Source organism: Solea solea, chromosome 9 (genome assembly GCF_958295425.1).
Source record: "Solea solea chromosome 9, fSolSol10.1, whole genome shotgun sequence".
NCBI classification, from domain to species: domain Eukaryota; kingdom Metazoa; phylum Chordata; class Actinopteri; order Pleuronectiformes; family Soleidae; genus Solea; species Solea solea.
The window spans coordinates 14936334-14953049 of NC_081142.1; the positions used below are offsets into that span (position 1 = coordinate 14936334).

The 16716-nt window shown below is 40.4% G+C and overlaps 2 protein-coding genes across 6 annotated transcripts in view; one reads left to right on the forward strand and one right to left on the reverse strand.

Moving 5' to 3' along the window:
* Positions 1-359: 359 nt before the first annotated feature.
* On the forward strand, positions 360-4831 carry LOC131466120 (gamma-interferon-inducible lysosomal thiol reductase-like). Its single transcript, XM_058639276.1, has 7 exons — positions 360-934; positions 1501-1689; positions 1787-1858; positions 1944-2033; positions 3305-3457; positions 3910-3978; positions 4662-4831. Exons 1-7 carry the CDS (start codon positions 794-796, stop codon positions 4719-4721), a joined length of 774 nt encoding a protein of 257 aa, XP_058495259.1. The 5' UTR covers positions 360-793; the 3' UTR covers positions 4722-4831.
* Positions 4832-5660: 829 nt separating this feature from the next.
* The window catches only part of LOC131466117 (cAMP-specific 3',5'-cyclic phosphodiesterase 4D-like), a 93717-nt gene continuing 82661 nt past the window's right edge, over positions 5661-16716 (reverse strand). For all 5 annotated transcript variants that reach the window (XM_058639268.1, XM_058639270.1, XM_058639269.1 and 2 more), the window contains 8 exons: positions 15506-15678; positions 15324-15422; positions 14961-15125; positions 14728-14827; positions 13634-13788; positions 11943-12065; positions 10253-10435; positions 5661-9877 (listed from right to left, as the gene is read on the reverse strand). In XM_058639268.1, the coding sequence (XP_058495251.1) occupies positions 9329-9877; positions 10253-10435; positions 11943-12065; positions 13634-13788; positions 14728-14827; positions 14961-15125; positions 15324-15422; positions 15506-15678 (1547 nt within the window). In that variant the 3' untranslated portion in view covers positions 5661-9328. The remainder of the gene's footprint in view (positions 9878-10252; positions 10436-11942; positions 12066-13633; positions 13789-14727; positions 14828-14960; positions 15126-15323; positions 15423-15505; positions 15679-16716) is intronic.

Consider the following 16716-nt stretch of genomic DNA (forward strand, 5'->3'; position numbering starts at 1 on the left):
TAGCAGCAGCGTTAGCATCATAGCTAACTTAATGCTAATAACAGCCTGGCTTCTGCCCACAGCACCTAACACGGATTTATTACTTACTTACGAGTTTAGCCAAACTGAACCGACGTGGAGTGAGTGGTCGCGTTTGATTCCTACAGCTGTGACAGGTTGGTGTCCTCAGCTGTGTCTCACTGTAAAGTTTGACTCGAGTCTAAAATCCCTCCACAACACGGTGTATAGAGCTGTGCAGTATGGTTTAATTGTTTTTATATTCCTATTTCTCGATAGAGCTCTGGAGTAGGTCAAATTCTGCCTGTCACTGTGCTGCCGTAACCCAGGGAGTGAAAACAACTATCTATCAGTGGCGTTCACAGACATTTGGAAGGGCAGATGCGAAATTAAACAGGTGGAGCAGGTGCCACTCGTAAGCATAAGGCAGGCATGTCCAAAGTGTGACCTGAAGCCAAAAGCAGCCCGGCCCTAGGGACTGAATTTTATATGGACCTCCACACATTATTGTTTAATTAATTTCTATCACATCTATATACACATATGGCAGCCGGTCGGGCACTTCCTCATGTTTTTACCACTCTAACGCGTACTTCTGTGTGCGTCTTGTGACTAGAGAGTGAACATTTTTGTCCATTAGGGTATGCCACTGGTGGGAATTGTCCGAGGATCCCTGAAGGCAGCAGCATTGATTCAAAGCTGAATTTAATTATCTGGTGATGAGGCAGAGGATAAACTCTAGTCTTCTCTCTCTGTGCTCAGTGTTGTTTGAACGCTCTCCTGTTTTCAGACAGATATGAAGTTGTCAGTGCTTCTGCCTGTGTTTTTATTCCTCTGCATTGACAGCAGAGGTTCTGGGATGTCTCACCCCAAACCTGCCTGCCGTTATCCTCCATCTCAGTGGTGTCGATCACTGGAGATAGCGATTGAGTGTAAGGTGAGAAATAAAAAAAACACTTCTTTTTTTTCTTAGGTGAAAATGCTTACATGCCTATCTTTTACTGTAATATATTCTTTTTATGGAATTAATTTAGACTTGTAGTGTTTTTCAAAATTACTGTAAATGTCCAGAATTCAGACACATACTTGCATTAACTTGTGCCCTTATTTGAATTACCAAATGTTTTTTTTTTTTTTTTTTTTTATTATTATTATCAGGTGGGAAAAAAAGGAAATTCTTCAAACTGAACTGTTCTGTGTTAAAATGGGCAAAGAGTATTATCAACAGTGACATATAGAAACCTTGGGAAATTAAAGCTTCCATGGTTTACATCTAAATGAGAGTCAGGCTTCAGAAATTAAACACCAGAGGTTTTTCATGTGACTGGCAGAGTTGCTCTGGGTCACAGTTAATCAGTTTAAAAATGTCTGAAGGCTGAAAAAAAAAACCAGGGCGTTCTGTCATACTTTGTGTTATAATACCTAATATTCTATATATCATAGCTAATTTCATCCATCAAAACTTTATCAGCACCACTGTCTATTACATTGTGTGTGTTTTAGGTTCAGAAGCAGTGTATGGAGGTGAATGCTACCAGACCAAAGCAAGACGTCCCTCCTGTATCTTTGACTCTGTACTATGAGAGTTTGTGTCCAGCCTGCAGAGTCTTCATCACACAGCAGCTGTTCCCCACCTGGACGATGCTGCAGGACATCATGTCGGTCACTCTGGTGCCCTATGGAAACGCTAAGGTGTGCTCATCCAAGATTTGGTGTCATCTTACCGACTGAGAAGATCTTGACTTGTGTTAAATACAGATTACACTTTGACTTTGTCTTTCTCTTGTAGGAGATTCCATCAGGAAATTCTCCTTTCACTTGTCAACATGGAGAACCAGAATGCAGAGGAAACATAATTGAGGTAGTTTTTCCATCACCAGTTCTTCTGTGATTATTTTTTCATTACTAAGGCACAGTGAGTTTAGATGAACTGTTGTGCTCCTCAGGCCTGTATCATCCATTTAACAAGACACTCGGCGCTTCACATCATCTACTGCATGGAGTCGGCAGCAAATGTCCTCAGTGCTGCACAGTCTGTGAGTATCTGCAGCGTGGGGGTCACTGAGTGTCTAGTTTGGTCAGATGGGGGCCGGACAAGTGCAAGGAAAAAGTCTGACTTTTTCAGAATAAGACATTGAAATAATTATGATATTTCAGAATAAAAGTCTTTTTTGCTAAGGAATGATCAATGGTTAACAATATAACCTATTAAAACAAACACAGAAACATTTCTATTAAGTGGTGGGCCACATGAAATTGATTGATGCATAGATTAGCTGCTAGAAAAAAAATTGAGGACAGATCCTCAATGTGTAAATTGAAGAGGAGTAAATGACTTTTTTTTTTTTTTTTTTTCTTTTTAAGGCAGATCCAGGTGCAGCAGTTGATCAGAAAAAAAATTTCAGTAGCTTTCAGTCCATCTTTTTTCAAAACCTATAAGATCTTGTGATGATTTCCTGCTGTTTTAGTCTCTCAGTTCATTGAATCAATAAACAAGTCCAGACAATATAATCTATACATTACTGGACTCTTACGATTTTTAGAACCACTGACCCATTTAAAAAGATGACAGTGGGAGAAAGACTTCGAATTAGAACTTTCTGACGTTATATGGCAATTAACACTAGACCAGATACAGTTTATGGTTTTTCACAGACTACACTGGTCTAAAGCAAGGTTGAATTTACACCAAATATCAACCCTAACTGACTGCTGTGGATGTTTTGGTTCTGTCACATTAATAGACTCCTGGCAAGCTATATTTCTTTTTGTTTTTCTAACATGTTAAACATTCATGGAACCCAATGACATCACAGCATCTACATTTCAAAAATTGTGGCAAAAATATAATAGCTTTTGTGAGGAAAAATCCCCTCAAACTTTCTATCTATGGATTAGAGATTTTATGTATCATCTGACTCTCGAGAAAATTCTGTTAAGCTACAAGAGGCTGTGCTCTTAAATTTGACACCATCTGACAACCAGTTCTGGATCAGGTAGAAGAGATGGATGCTGTACACACATAAAAACTAATAAAGACACCCTGAACACAAATATTCAGATTGAAAAAGCTAAAGCATTAAATTCCTAATGACTCGGATGATTAAATGGGTATCAAGTGCCAAATTATTTTGTTATGCAAATAATCTTTTCAGCTCTAAACTCAGTTTATTTACAACAGCCGAAAGAGGAGAAGTGTGTTGGAGTTTTTACAGCAAACGGAAGAAGTGACTGATTTTCACACTGATGTATGAATATTGTGTGTATATTCTGGATGAGCTTGAGCTTGTCTGTGCTGTTGTCTCAGTGCCTCCAGCTTTACGCTCCCGCCGTCTCCTGGTCAAGTGTAGACTCCTGTGTGACAAACGGACTGGGAGACCGGCTGATGCACGCCAATGCTGCCATGACCCGAGCTCTGAAACCACCTCACACCCACGTCCCCTGGGTCACTTTCAACGGGGTAAAACAATTGTTTTTATTTTTTTTAAACTTATTTAAATACTTAACAGTATGCTTGATGTACAATGTTAATACCAATATAATTCTGATTTACATGAGTTGGCTGCATAATAACTGCAATGTACATATTTTTGAATCACTGATAATCTAATCCAAGAAACCATGATTTTATTTTTTTGCTTTTCCTACACAACTAAATTTAAGTTCTTTGTAGTACTACACAGGTTTAATAATTTTTACAAACTTTTCTTCAGACTTGTACTGAAGTTAATTTAGACGAGTGACAGTTGGGGAAATTAACAGATCTATAAAAGCATCGACTAAATTAATTCTATTTCTGCTGATGGAATGATTGAAAGACTTAAACTCACTGTTTTGTATTTGTACATGCATGGATAGCAACGCAGGTCCCAGGAATTCTGCTAATGTTTAATAAAAATAAATAAAATGCAGGAATACACAGAGGAGAATGAGGACATGGCGATGTCGTCCCTTTTCCACTTGATCTGTCAACTTTACAAGGTGAGGACTTGTTTGCGAGTTGTGTTCAGTATAAGTTCATGTTGGACGTAGGCATGGGACGCTGTATGAAAATTTCCCACCATTATTATGCTGACCGAAATGATTGCGATTCACACTATTCTTGTAATGACTCAAATTCAAACAGGCCTAGCCTTCCGTCTCCACTTTCGGTGGTCAGAAACATCACAGATGGGATTTATTTTTTCTTTTTTTTTTTTTAGGCCTGAAACTAAATTAATCGTCAGCTATTTTAAGCATTAAACCTTTTCATGTTTTTTTTAGCTCCTACATGTGAATATCTTCTGGTTCTTTGCTCCGTATAACAAAGTAATTATTAAAACGGAATCATTTTGTTTTGTAGACGACACTAGACACTTCGTTTTCAGGTGTGAGAAATGCTGATAAACTTTTTTTTTTTTTTTTTTGAACGAGTACTCGATTAATTGAGAAAATAATAAACCGATTTAATCAATTATGAAAATAATCGTTAGTTGCAGCTTCAGCACTTTTTATCACAATGAGCGATAATCTCCTACATCCTCCCATCACTACTTGTAAGTGTCTCTTACCTTGGCTACCATTGCTTCTACATAACTTAAGTCTCCATTTTTGCACTTGCTCCGTCACTTTCTTCTGCTTTAATGAGCCACGCTCCGGTTTTGACTGACTGTTTTCATCCACAGGGGGTGAAGCCTCCGGCCTGTAATGGAGCCCGGGTCAGACTAGATCGAAGTTTCTGCTGAACACAACCGTAAAACCTCTGTACACTTACCGCCTGCAAGAGAACAGCAGATTATATTACATATACAGGACAATATACCAAATAACACCATTAAAAACATGTTCAGTTTTAGAGGATGTCTGTAGTCAGTGATGTAGATGTGGCTTTTTTCCTGTCTCTTTGATTGGACTTTTGGGACCAGATTTGATAATGGGAGTATTATTGGTTTATCAAAAATGTAGTTTTATATTTATTTGAAAACTGTTCATTGGGAATAACTTTGTACAGCATTTCCATAAATTAGACCACCACAACAAATATTTTAGAAATCTTTCTCCAGAACTTATTTAAAACGAGGCAATCAGATGGCAGACTTCACCTCATTCACACAACAAGCCTCTGGTGGCCTCTGTTGGTCATTGACAAGTGCAAGTGGGGAAGCACCAACAGACACACAGAGCCACTAAAAAAAAAAATACTTCACTCTCGCCGTGGGATGAAGTGACTTGGTGGCTCTGTCTGTGTTTCCGCACTTGCCAAAGTGAGCAACAGACGCTTGTTAGAATTTGTGATAGACACGGGCATGTTGTGCCACAGAGTCTGTTACACATATAAAACATATCAGAAAGGTTAGGTCTAAACCCAGAATATTTAACTTTAACAGCAGAGGCCGACAGAGGCTTGTTGTGTGAATGTGGTGAAGTCAGTCATCTCTGATTGCCTTGTTCTGTTCAGGATTGCAAGTAAATGACTTAATGTGACATCTTAAACAAGAAATAATGTGCTTTACTACTTGACACTTGAACAATATTATCATTAAAAATTATTTTGGTTAAAGAGCTTCTACATACAGAAACAAAACATTTTGATAACTACCAGTGCTGATAAATTTAGGGCAGCTGTGGCTTTGGGCAGTGGTCTAATGAGCACTGTAAGTTAAAAATAAATAACCAGTCTGATATAAATTTCCATATAATTTATTGGCATTTTCCACTTAAAACTCTCAAACTCCTTTGGCTAAAAATGAGAAACAAAAATATATTTGACAAAAACATTGGAGTGGCATACATCTTTCCATACTTGTAAAGTATACTTGATTTTTAGGCTCCATGACAAAGTCAATTGTCCAATGTTACAGTACTTTGTCTCCACAGAAGCATTTTGAGGAATAAATAAAGATTTTTTTTTTTTTTTTTTTTTACAAGACGCACATATGCTGAGAAAATGAGACGGCTTGAACGTTAATGACGGGGGGGGGGGGCGGCAACGACAACGCGACACATTAACGGAGCGCAGAGCAGCGACTTTGCGGCTGCTCGGCAACACATTTAACACAGTATAGCACTGATGACTTCCTGTGAAGAGCCACAGTTTAACATGCTGATGAAGACAAGTTCAAGAAAATGGTGAGGTTTCTGTTCAGGGTACTTTTAAGAAGAAAAGAGCATTAGTGATGATCACGTCGTCCTGGTCTTGATGTTCACTTTATGCTTTTCTGGTCACGGCGTGTACAAAATATCCAGTGCTTCAGTTTGTTTCATACAAACTGGGGAAGTTAAAAACTCCCTGTGCTGCAGGTTGTGTTTAGAACAGAATAATCAACGGGAAACAAAGTACACGATGAGGAAAAAGCAGATGAGGTTCACTCTGAAGAGGCAGACATTGTAAAAGGAAGAATTTCCTTTCCTTGTTTCTTTTTATATTGCTGAATGACTGCCTTGATGTTTTGGACTGAGTGTAATACATGTTCATTTCATAATATTACTAACTTGCTGGTGTTTGAGCTACTTTCCTTCCTAATAAATATCACCACAATGTCAAATATTTTAAATCACCTGGGGATTTTTCTATAAAGACGGCGTTGACTAGAAGTCTACACACAATGAATTCTTTAGAATTAAGTTGTAACTTGATGGTGCAGTGATGATAAAGACATCACTGAGCAGCTTTTCAGGCAGTGAACATGGAACGCTCCACTCGGCTGCAATATGACAACATGATGAATGTAAAAAAAAAGAAAAAGGTTTAGTCAGGCAGGAAGGCCACAGAGCATTCATCATAATTGCTTGACATTTCTTGTGTGTGCAAGTATGAACTTTGTCCTCTTGATGGCGCTACAGGAAAGTCTGATAACCCAGCTGCTGAGGTCCACATGGTGTTTTCATTACATGAAGGCATCTACGGTTGATTCATCAAATAAAGTGTGCGATTGCGGACATGAAAACTAAACGGGAAACTGAATCTCTCCAACGTTTTCATAGCAAATATTTATTCTGTCAAATGCCAGAATGTCACTGCTGTCACGAGAAAACCCCCTTTTTTCAGCTACGGTTTGATGAATTTCCAAACCATTGAAGGCTCTTTATGGATGAATGACATAAAATGATTATGCTAAACACTTCTCCAGTTTCCAGAACTGAAGGAACCTACGAAACATGAAGACAGAACTGTGAATCAAATGGCGTTCTGAGACTATTAAAATCGGCAAAATTGTCTTCTTTTTTTTTTCCTCTTTTTTTTTTTTACATCAGGTTCCAATCACATGTAAGGCTTATCATTAAAGCTTACTAGCTGAGTTCATGTAATACTGTTAGACTAGTGTTTTCTACCACTGCCTGACCAGGATGTACATCATGTCCTATCCTAACTAGTGCTTGTTTACTTCCTGGTCAGTTCTAACTCAGTGACGGCGACTAATCCTGATCTAGACGGAACATGTACTTGGTACAGAAAGAGTCATGGAACTCCTGAAACTAGACACATTCTCTGGTCGCAGCTATCTGATTATGAAAGGGCTGAACCGACGACGACGCCTACGCTGCACAAAATCTATTAAAATTGTCTGCTTTAAATAACATCGTTGACATCTATCATTTGTAAAACCTAACACTACAAAGTCTGAGACTTCGATATACAATCATCGCGTTAAAATCTCTAGTGTAATAATGTACATTAATCATAGGCTGGCAGGTGTTTTGTGAGTTTTCAACACTCGTGGCACACAGTTATCCCAGTCGAGATTTCGTGATGACATGAAGTCGGCTTAGCAACTACAGGCGAGTGATTTCTCTCAAAAACATCTGAAAGTGTGCTGCTCCTTGTGATGCAGATCCTGTGGTCAGCGAGTAACACGAGTCAACTGGGAGCGATTTGTTTTAGTTAAGGAGTTATAAATGATGTCATAATTGCTTAATTCAGATTATTTAAAATAAAAGGTTGTTTTTTTTATGCAGGCATTTACCAAGTGGGGAAATTAGTTTGAATACAAGGATCAAGAGTGCAATATTACATTACTGGATTACTCCTTTAACATTAGACTGAGGTTTGATATTTAAAATCACTGCAGCTTTACTTATAGGGTTCAGTCAGTTTAAAAATGTATTTCCAAAATAACTGAACCCTGGTTTTCTGGATGGTTGAATATCATATCATATAAGTTTCTTAAAACACAGACCGCGTGTTAGCTGACCACCAGATCCCCGGCTTTCCCGCCCTGCCTTATGGTAGCCAGCATCAGAAACCCTCTACTGCTGCTGATCACTAGGTCTACATTGGGTGAAGCCCTTAGTATGACTGAATGAAGGAGCTGTACAGCAGAGATGGTAAAGTGCTACTGCGGACTGGAGGCACCCTGATAAAAAAAGAGAAGCTTTTTAAGCTCATAAACACAGATGAGACCAGCAAACATACAACAAAGAACTGTCCACAAATCATTTAAAATCATCTTGGGTAAAAAAAAAAAAAAGACGAAGAAGCTTGAACATACCATACAGGGGGTGAGTCTTTTGGTTTTTAAACACATGGGATTGGGGGTATGCCTTCAGTCTTTTTCAATGTTCCATCCTTGTTGTGCTACGCGTTGGTTTTAATCATTTATCTTTGATTGCTTACTTTGCCAAATCGCTCATTAAAGGGTTTTCCATTAAACACAGACACACGGGTTAAACATGTTTGGAGGTAACTCAGAGAGTTAGGTCCAGGGAATCGACTACATTCATGCTACATTAGTTTGTTTTTAGTTTCTCTTCATACCCTGAGCTTTTTAATTCTCTCGCCGCTCACCTACATCCGGTATTTGGTAAAAGTGTCTGTTTCTCACATCATTCTTGAAAAAAAAAAAAACTTTTTCTCCACTTGAACTGACCTAATAATTTCATAAATTAAACTAAAAACTAAACTAAAAATTTCCAAGACCCTGTTCGACCACTGTGATGCGCCTCCGCCGCTCTTGTCCAAAAGTGACAAAGAGTTGCTGTGCTGTGTAGAAAGACGTTTCCTTTTATCTTGTGTAGTAGTTAGAATATCGTGCCTCAGCTCCACTCTTCTTCTTCTTCTTCTTCTTCTTCTTCTTCCAGTCAACTGCAGCAGAACTGAGGCTACAACGAAGCAGGATGGGACACAAAGGCCTATCAGGCACCCGAAGAGAGGCTAAAACAATTCATCTTCTGCTGAAAAATCAAATAAAGCAGAGGGGGACGGGGGGACATCCCTCTGTTCTCCAGAGAGGGTGTCTCCAGTGTAAAGGGACTGTGGTGATTTTACAGACCTTATTTGAAAATGCCTGCCCTGCCTCCTTCTTCCTACACCCAGTGCTTTGTGTATATTAGGCAGGGCAGGTTGTGCTGGTTGTTACGTGTCCATTCGCAGACAGGTCACACCGTCGCCCTCCTGGCTCAGTTCATTGTCCCTGTCTTCGGCCAGCTGTCTTTGAGAAAGGGAGCTCTGCACCGACATAGCGGCTAAACTCAGGGTCCGTGGGGGGTGAGGCGAAGGAGGGCGGTACCTGGTGTTGCTGCTGCGAGGGTCCGGGGACAGAGAAGGGGAGGAGGAGTCCTGCTGCTGCTCCTTACCCCATTGGGACTCATCCTCTGTGGGGCTCTCTGAATCAGACTCCATCACCTCCTCCTCCTCTTCCTCAAGTGTGAGTTCAAACTGGAACTTGTCCCCTCCACCTCCTCCTCCTGAATGGACAGATCCTCCTGCTCCCAAGGCTCCTCCTCCAGGCTCCCCCTCAACAAGGTGATCCTCTGGGCTGGAAGGCGACGGGCTGTGGGGGATCATGCTCTGGTACCACTCCCTGTTGTCCTCCAGAGTGTCCAGGATGTCCTGGGCATCCGGATGCACCAGGTCTGCCCAGGTCTCCCACAGAGGATGGACAATGTAGTCGATGAACCCCACCTGGTCATGAAAATCAATAATAATGACCAAACTTACGTTACTGGAATGAAATATAAAAACATTTGACAGATGCACAGCTGGAGACAGACGGTGTTAATTTGAAAATGTTTTGGCTGAAGATGGAAATTAGCCACTGGCTATAATCGTGTATATTTACATGAAAATGTCTAGTAATATGCCTGGTCACAATTTTAAATAGGGAGGTTTCAGAACTTCTGTTAAAAACCTAGACTTTCAGCAGTTTGATGGGATCAATGCTTTTTGAAACAGTGTAGAAGGAGGAGGGTGGTGAATACACCTAGGCACCAGATGTGTTTTGGTAATTGCCCAAAATTCCAGTGTTCCACTGTTTCTCTGTGCGTCGGCGAGTGTTACCTGCGTCTTCTCTATGGAGGCGTTCTGTTTGTCACACATGGGACTGATCTCCATGCCCTTGTCCCGCTCTCGGTCTCCCTGGGTAAAGAACTCCACCATGATGCGGTCTGTCCACTGCCGGTACAGCTCCAGCGGCTTGGTCGGGTTGCTCAGGTCAGCACAGTGGACCATGTTCTGCAGAACCTGCAGGGGAGACGACCTCAGTGAGGCTCTGCTGGTTGTGTTGTTACATGGACTTGTGTTCAGGCCATTACCACTATGTGGGTAGGACTGTGAGGTTCTGTTGATGATGACGATACGTTCCTCCAGACTTTTGTTTGTCTTTGTCTATGAAGACTGTATACAATATAAAGTCCAGCAGGGGCAGTTACAGTCGCATAATGATTTTTATATCAAACAAACTGGAAATGTAAAAGGAGGTGATTCTTAGCAGAAAATATTTCGATTTTACTTTTACTTTAGAAAGTGTCCTGCAGTTTGGTGTTAATAACTGGAAAGTGTGGCTGTTATTAGGCTTAGTTATCTATTTTACAACAAATAAGCGATCAAATTTAAACACAAGTTAACATGTATTAATCATAACATTATTTAATAATGTAATAATTAACAGAGAATGACAAACTGAAACCGGGGGACATTTTTGCTTCATTTGATTAAACAGCAGCAAAAGACAATTTTCATAAACGTATTCATAATTCAGCTGATAAGTTATCTGTGTTTAGAAAGTGCTTTTCGAGTGTCGATGACGACTCAGCAGCTTCAAACTACAACTTCTGCCATTCACTCATTCACACCAAGTTCATAATAGTTTGGGATTTTTCATAAGTTTTTATTTCATTTGACTTTTTGATAATAATAAGTATTGTGTCTCAAATACAACCTCTCAAAAGGATTATGTATGAAATAAATTTACAAAGACAAAAACTAAGCACACTTTTTACTACAATTTGAGTTTGTTTTGTAAAAAACAAACAATTCAGTTTCAGTTATTGATTCACACTTTCACTCTCATTCACTCTCACACGCTGCCGGCACAGCCACCAGGAGCAACGTGGGGTCAAGTGTCTTGCCCAAGGCGGACACATCTGCATGTAGCCTAAGGAAGGAGGGAATCTAACCCACTACCCACACACTGAAAGACAAACCTTGATAACACTCGGTAACCACTACAGCGGCACTAACACACAAACTCCCCGGTGGATTCTGCACTGACCTGCTCCATGGTCAACAAAACAGCTGCTCAGTGTTTTGTGTACAATGGAGCAGTGTGTGGGAACACGCTGTCAAATTACTGCCTTAATAATCATTTTATTGTTAATAATATTTTTTTTTGATTTAGGTATAAATCCATCCATCTTCTCCCGCTTTATCCTCCACATGAGGGTCACGCTGCCAATCTCAGCTGACATCGGGTGAAAGGCGGGGTACACCCTGGACATTGCTAGTCCATCATAGGGCCACATGTAGAGACAAAAAACCATTCACTTTCTGTCTGTCAATTTAGAGTGTCCAATTCTCCTAATCGCCATTTTGCATGTTTTTGGACTGTGGGACGAAACTGGAGAACCCGGAGAAAACCCACGCACACACGGGGAGAACATGCAAACTCCCTGCAGAAAGGCCCTTGTTCTGTTCCCACCTACATTGATAAATCCCTGGATGTGAAATGGCCAGCAGGGGGAGCTCTCACCTGAATGCGGTCAGAGTAGTTGTCGAGCAGCAAGACTCCCAGACTTGTCACTTTCTTGGTTTCCACCATTGTCTTCATGTCCGCCAAGAAGTTCATGTGTTTGGACATATCTGTGGCCAGCACCTGAAGAGTACAGCACACGTTCAGCCGCTCATTTTAACCAGAGGATGTGTTCTGAGTGTGTTCGCTGCTTTTCTGTAGTTCTACAGGTGTTTAAAGCTTTCTCTGTGTGTGAATGTAAATATGATATGATATCTTTTTTATGAATGACATTATTTGTCACCAAATCTGATCACGACAAAGGAAAGACACGCTGTCGTATCATCTATCTGCTTCACTGCAGAAGTCCAGAGCTGCTCTGGACCTCAGTAGTGATTCAGCAGTGATTAAATTATAGAAATAGGATTGTCTGTTGTCTGTTCTGCCTGCTCATCTCATAATATAATAAATCCTCTTACACACACACACACTGACCACCTCTTTAGGTATTATGGCTACCTAATAGTGTCTGGTGTAGTGTTCTGCTACTGTAGACCTTCTGCTTTACGGTTGTGACGTGTTGTGTGTTCAAAGATGGCCATCAGCATGCCTCAGTTGTATGTTACCGTGCCTTTGCTTCTATGATTTCAAACCAGTCTCTACTGTGTATATGATTCTCCTCTGACCTCTGGCATCAGATAACTGCGGCTCACTTATCAGCAGATTCTGAAAAACTCAGAGCAGTTTGTCTTGTCACGTTCAGAGTCACTTAAATCACAGAAGGTCGTCTTGACCGTAGGCATGTAGACGTGCTACATGCCTACATGCTAGGCCTGAATGGTTTTGAATAAATATCTCATTGCGATTGGGACATTTTTATGTCATTATTCTCATTTTCATTTCAATAAAATATTCAAAATGAATACTGTGTGATATTTGAGGGGATCTGTGAGAAATAAAGATGTTTTCTTCAGTCTTTCGATCTAAAAATGGTAATGTGACACACATTTTTGGCTTTAACCCTCTTATGACCATCAAGATAATCAGGCCAAACTTCATCTGCAAGGTTTTGTATTGTATTTTTTTTGTCATTTCTGGTGTGTTGTTTCTTTCTTAATCCTATTTGACTTTGCACTTTGTTTTGTCTCATCCAGCTGAACATGTTTTTAACAGCCCATCAGTCATAATGTGATGTTTTGCCAGCAGCGTTTTTCAAACTAGGAAAAAGGAAAGCAACTTTATTGTCATCATACTGGTATTGTACAACAGATGTCGAGGTCAGATGGAGGGTTGATCAGAGAGCCGCTGCGACTGAGCGCGCCGCCACAAGGGACCAACCTGACCGAACGTAACTAACATTCTAACATGTTTTGATGGTGGGAGTAAACTGGAGAGCCCAGGGGAAACCCACGCAGACATGGGGAGAACATGCAAACTCCACACAGAAAGGTCCCAGACCAGGAATTGAACCCAGCACCTTCTTGCTGTGAGGCAACAGTGCTAACCACCACTACTAACCACTGCGCCACCATGCCGCCCTCTAGTCTGTTACCAGAAACATGAAGCTGCTCCATCAGCATATTTTACTGTAAATCGTGTGCAAAAATGCAATAATGATAATACTGTTATCATTATTAAGCTAAAGTTCGAGTGCAGTGAGATAGTGAGAAAAGGAAATCCCACTGCTGTATGAAAAGGCGCAGAAGGCTCACCATGTCGATCACCATCTTGCGGAGGGAGTCTTTTAGTTTCTTGTTGAGGTTTTGGAAAATGTCACAATTGTCTTCCTGGAGCAGTTTAAAGCCCACAGCGAGGTGGTGGTTCTCCAGCACCGAGGTATCGTTATACATCAACGCCAACTCTGAACCTGTGGAGATGTAAAGTGAAATGTTTAACAGGACATTTAAAATGTTATGCGCGCTTCTTTAATAGGGATGGGTGAAAGTGCAAATATCGATATTTTCACTCGCTGGGCGTCACAACCCCATGTCTCCTCACAGCGGCGCTGCTCAAATGAATGAGGGAAGTTACCTGGCTGAAGAAGAGGGAGCTTACGGCGGCATAATGGTGGTTAAAAGCTACGTTAAGAGATGCCCCTTCCGTGTTCAATAAATAGACTTTATGCCCTTTGTTCTCTATGTTGGGAATAAATAGAGAAGTCCTGCACTTTTAACTTTTGACAGACGTTTTGTTTTCTTCAGTTAGGACAGATATTGTGTCGTATCGATATATGATTGTCTTGCAGTATATTGATTATCACAGAATCGTTGCACCGTGATATTATTGGTATTGTGGATCATGTATCGCGTATTGCATCGTGAGGTACCTCCCTATTATTTATCATTCTGCTGTCTAAATGACATCATTTATTAAATAAACTCTGCAAAGCCTGAGCCATAATGGGTACAGCATGAACCAACGCCACCACTAAATATGCGCTTTAATAATAGCTTTACTTATAATTACTGATTACTTAAGAGACTGTCCTTTAGACACAATGTCCTTTAGACTCAAACCACTGTCACACAATGCTGATGAAGCCTTTTACTACCAGCATAACTCTCCGTGTTTCTGTTTTTAGTGTTTTGTTGTCAAGCACAAGGGAATTGGGCTTGTCTAGGGTTCAACACGAGCAGTGTTTTAGCGCCAAAAAGTTACACACTGAGGCTTTAAAAGGTCTATAGTTTTATATCGTGTTTGAAGAGGTGTCGCAGTGTTAACATATTCTTTGCAATGGCAGCAATTTCTGCATTCAAATTCTAGTAAAACTGTGCTTTAAATGAATAAAAAAAAAAAAGGAACCTACTGGTGTTTATTAGGAACTGGTTTGTGACTCCTGGGTGGTCGACATCATGAATGGCACTTGCAAAGAGAGCAGCCATAATCTCCAGGTCTGTAAACACGGCCTGTGTTCAACAAGACAGGTCAAACATTCATTCCAAACCATTTTCATTGTAAATAGCATTTATTTTTAATGCGGTACTGAAAGAGGGGAGTGTCAGTCATGTTCACATTCATATGAAAGTAACCAGAACTTGCCTCTAAAGCTGGGGTGGACAGGAGAACATGGGTGGACTGCACCACGTCAGCTGCATGGATGTTGTTGTGATAAGCTACGTCAGCATGGTAGTGGTCCTCCAAGGTCATCATGAAGGTGATGAAGGTGTCGACTGGGATTTTAAAGGTTTTTAAAAGATCTCTCTCCTGGCAGGGCGAGGAGATAAACACCACAGTCACATCAACACCAAACTTTCTATGAACTATATTTCTATAGTTCTATAGTTCTCTTGTACTGTGCTTTTCATTTGGCTGAAGAAAAAAAAGTTCTAATCACATCATTTCATTATTACTTTTCCTCTATCAGTTAAAGTGGACAGATGTCTCGCTGAGAGATCCTCCTACCTGGAAGACGGAGTACATGATCACTGTCAGAGGACGGTTTCCCGAAAATTCTGCTATCTTGAAAATATCCAGGCCCCAATGATTAACGTTCTCGATCTCCTGGAGAAGTAACACAGAGCATCTATGGCTGCTTTTGTGTGTGCGAGCGTGTGGATCTGTGAGTGATTATGAGCTGAACCCACCTTGGCCAGCAGACTCTCTTGCGGTGTGCTGACTCCGAAGCGAGGGATACAGGTCGGTGCTAAGCTGGGACTCTGCGTGGCCTTTTTCACACCACTGATCTGAGACATTGGCCTTTTCTTCTTCTCCTTCTCCTTAGAAGGTGGAGACAGGATCTCCACATCATGTTGTTTCTCTGTAACATGGACACACAGACAGAGGGGTGCACTGTTAAAGGCTGATGAGTGATTAATTATTCAAATCCCATTACTGATGGCCGACTTCCATTTAGATTGCTCAGTGATGTCCAGCATACACTGTATGATTTTAGACTGTCCCATATGGAAGAGGATGAGCCACTTCAGTCAGTTTAGACAAGTTTAGATGACAATTTCACAGTGTGTGTGCAGCCTTGAACTGAAACTGCCTGGTACTACATTTAATCTTGTACACTAACTTGCATCATAACCTATGATTCAACAGGTGCTATTATTGCACAGTCTACAAACATCACATCTCATGTCGCATCCGGCTGTATTGGATTGGATTTGTGATGATTTCATGCATTTATTTTTTATTTTTAGCAGTGACACTTGTGCTTTTCCTGCTCAGAAGTGTCAACACATCTGCTGCGAGAAAGGTCAATACCCGTGACTGCTTACGAACAGAGTTCATTTGGACGTATTCCTCTTAAATATAAGACTTTTTCTAAAAAAAAAAAAAAAACATTATGGAGATTGGTCATAAAATAAGCTTTTTAGGTTTGTAAGTGTCTTAAAGTGTTTACTCTTGCAATCATGCATAGGTATGAGTGTGAGAGTGAATAGTTTGTCTCTATGTGGCCAAGTGATGGACTGATGGTGTCCCCCCACATCTTCTTATAACTATTATTATTTGCCAAAGTCAGGTTCACTTTGAGTCACAGCCTGTAATTCCCTCAGACTAATCCAAGACTGTAGGAATAATACGGTTGTGCTTCTTCAGCACAAAACAATAAGTGACCTTGTGATAAAGAGGACTTTGCATCGCTCTCACAGGTAAAAATAACATTTTCAACATAAATTAAATTCGAAAGACATCATAAACACATTGAAATGCTCTATATTGAGAAAGTTAAATCATATTTCCAATTCAGTCAGTGCAGAATAACCAGCAGTTTCAAACTAAGCATCATGGGTAAAACCTTTTTTTTTCTTTTTTCTGCTAATTCAGCATTGTTTGGAGCTTGATGATG

Coding starts and splice junctions, on each gene's coding strand:
- LOC131466120 (XM_058639276.1), top strand. CDS start 794: ATGAAGTTGTCAGTGCTTCTGCCTGTGTTTTTATTCCTCTGCATTGAC. Junction 2,034..3,304: donor TCCTCAGTGCTGCACAGTCT/GTGAGTATCTGC, acceptor CTGTTGTCTCAG/TGCCTCCAGCTTTACGCTCC. Junction 3,458..3,909: donor CCTGGGTCACTTTCAACGGG/GTAAAACAATTG, acceptor AATAAAATGCAG/GAATACACAGAGGAGAATGA.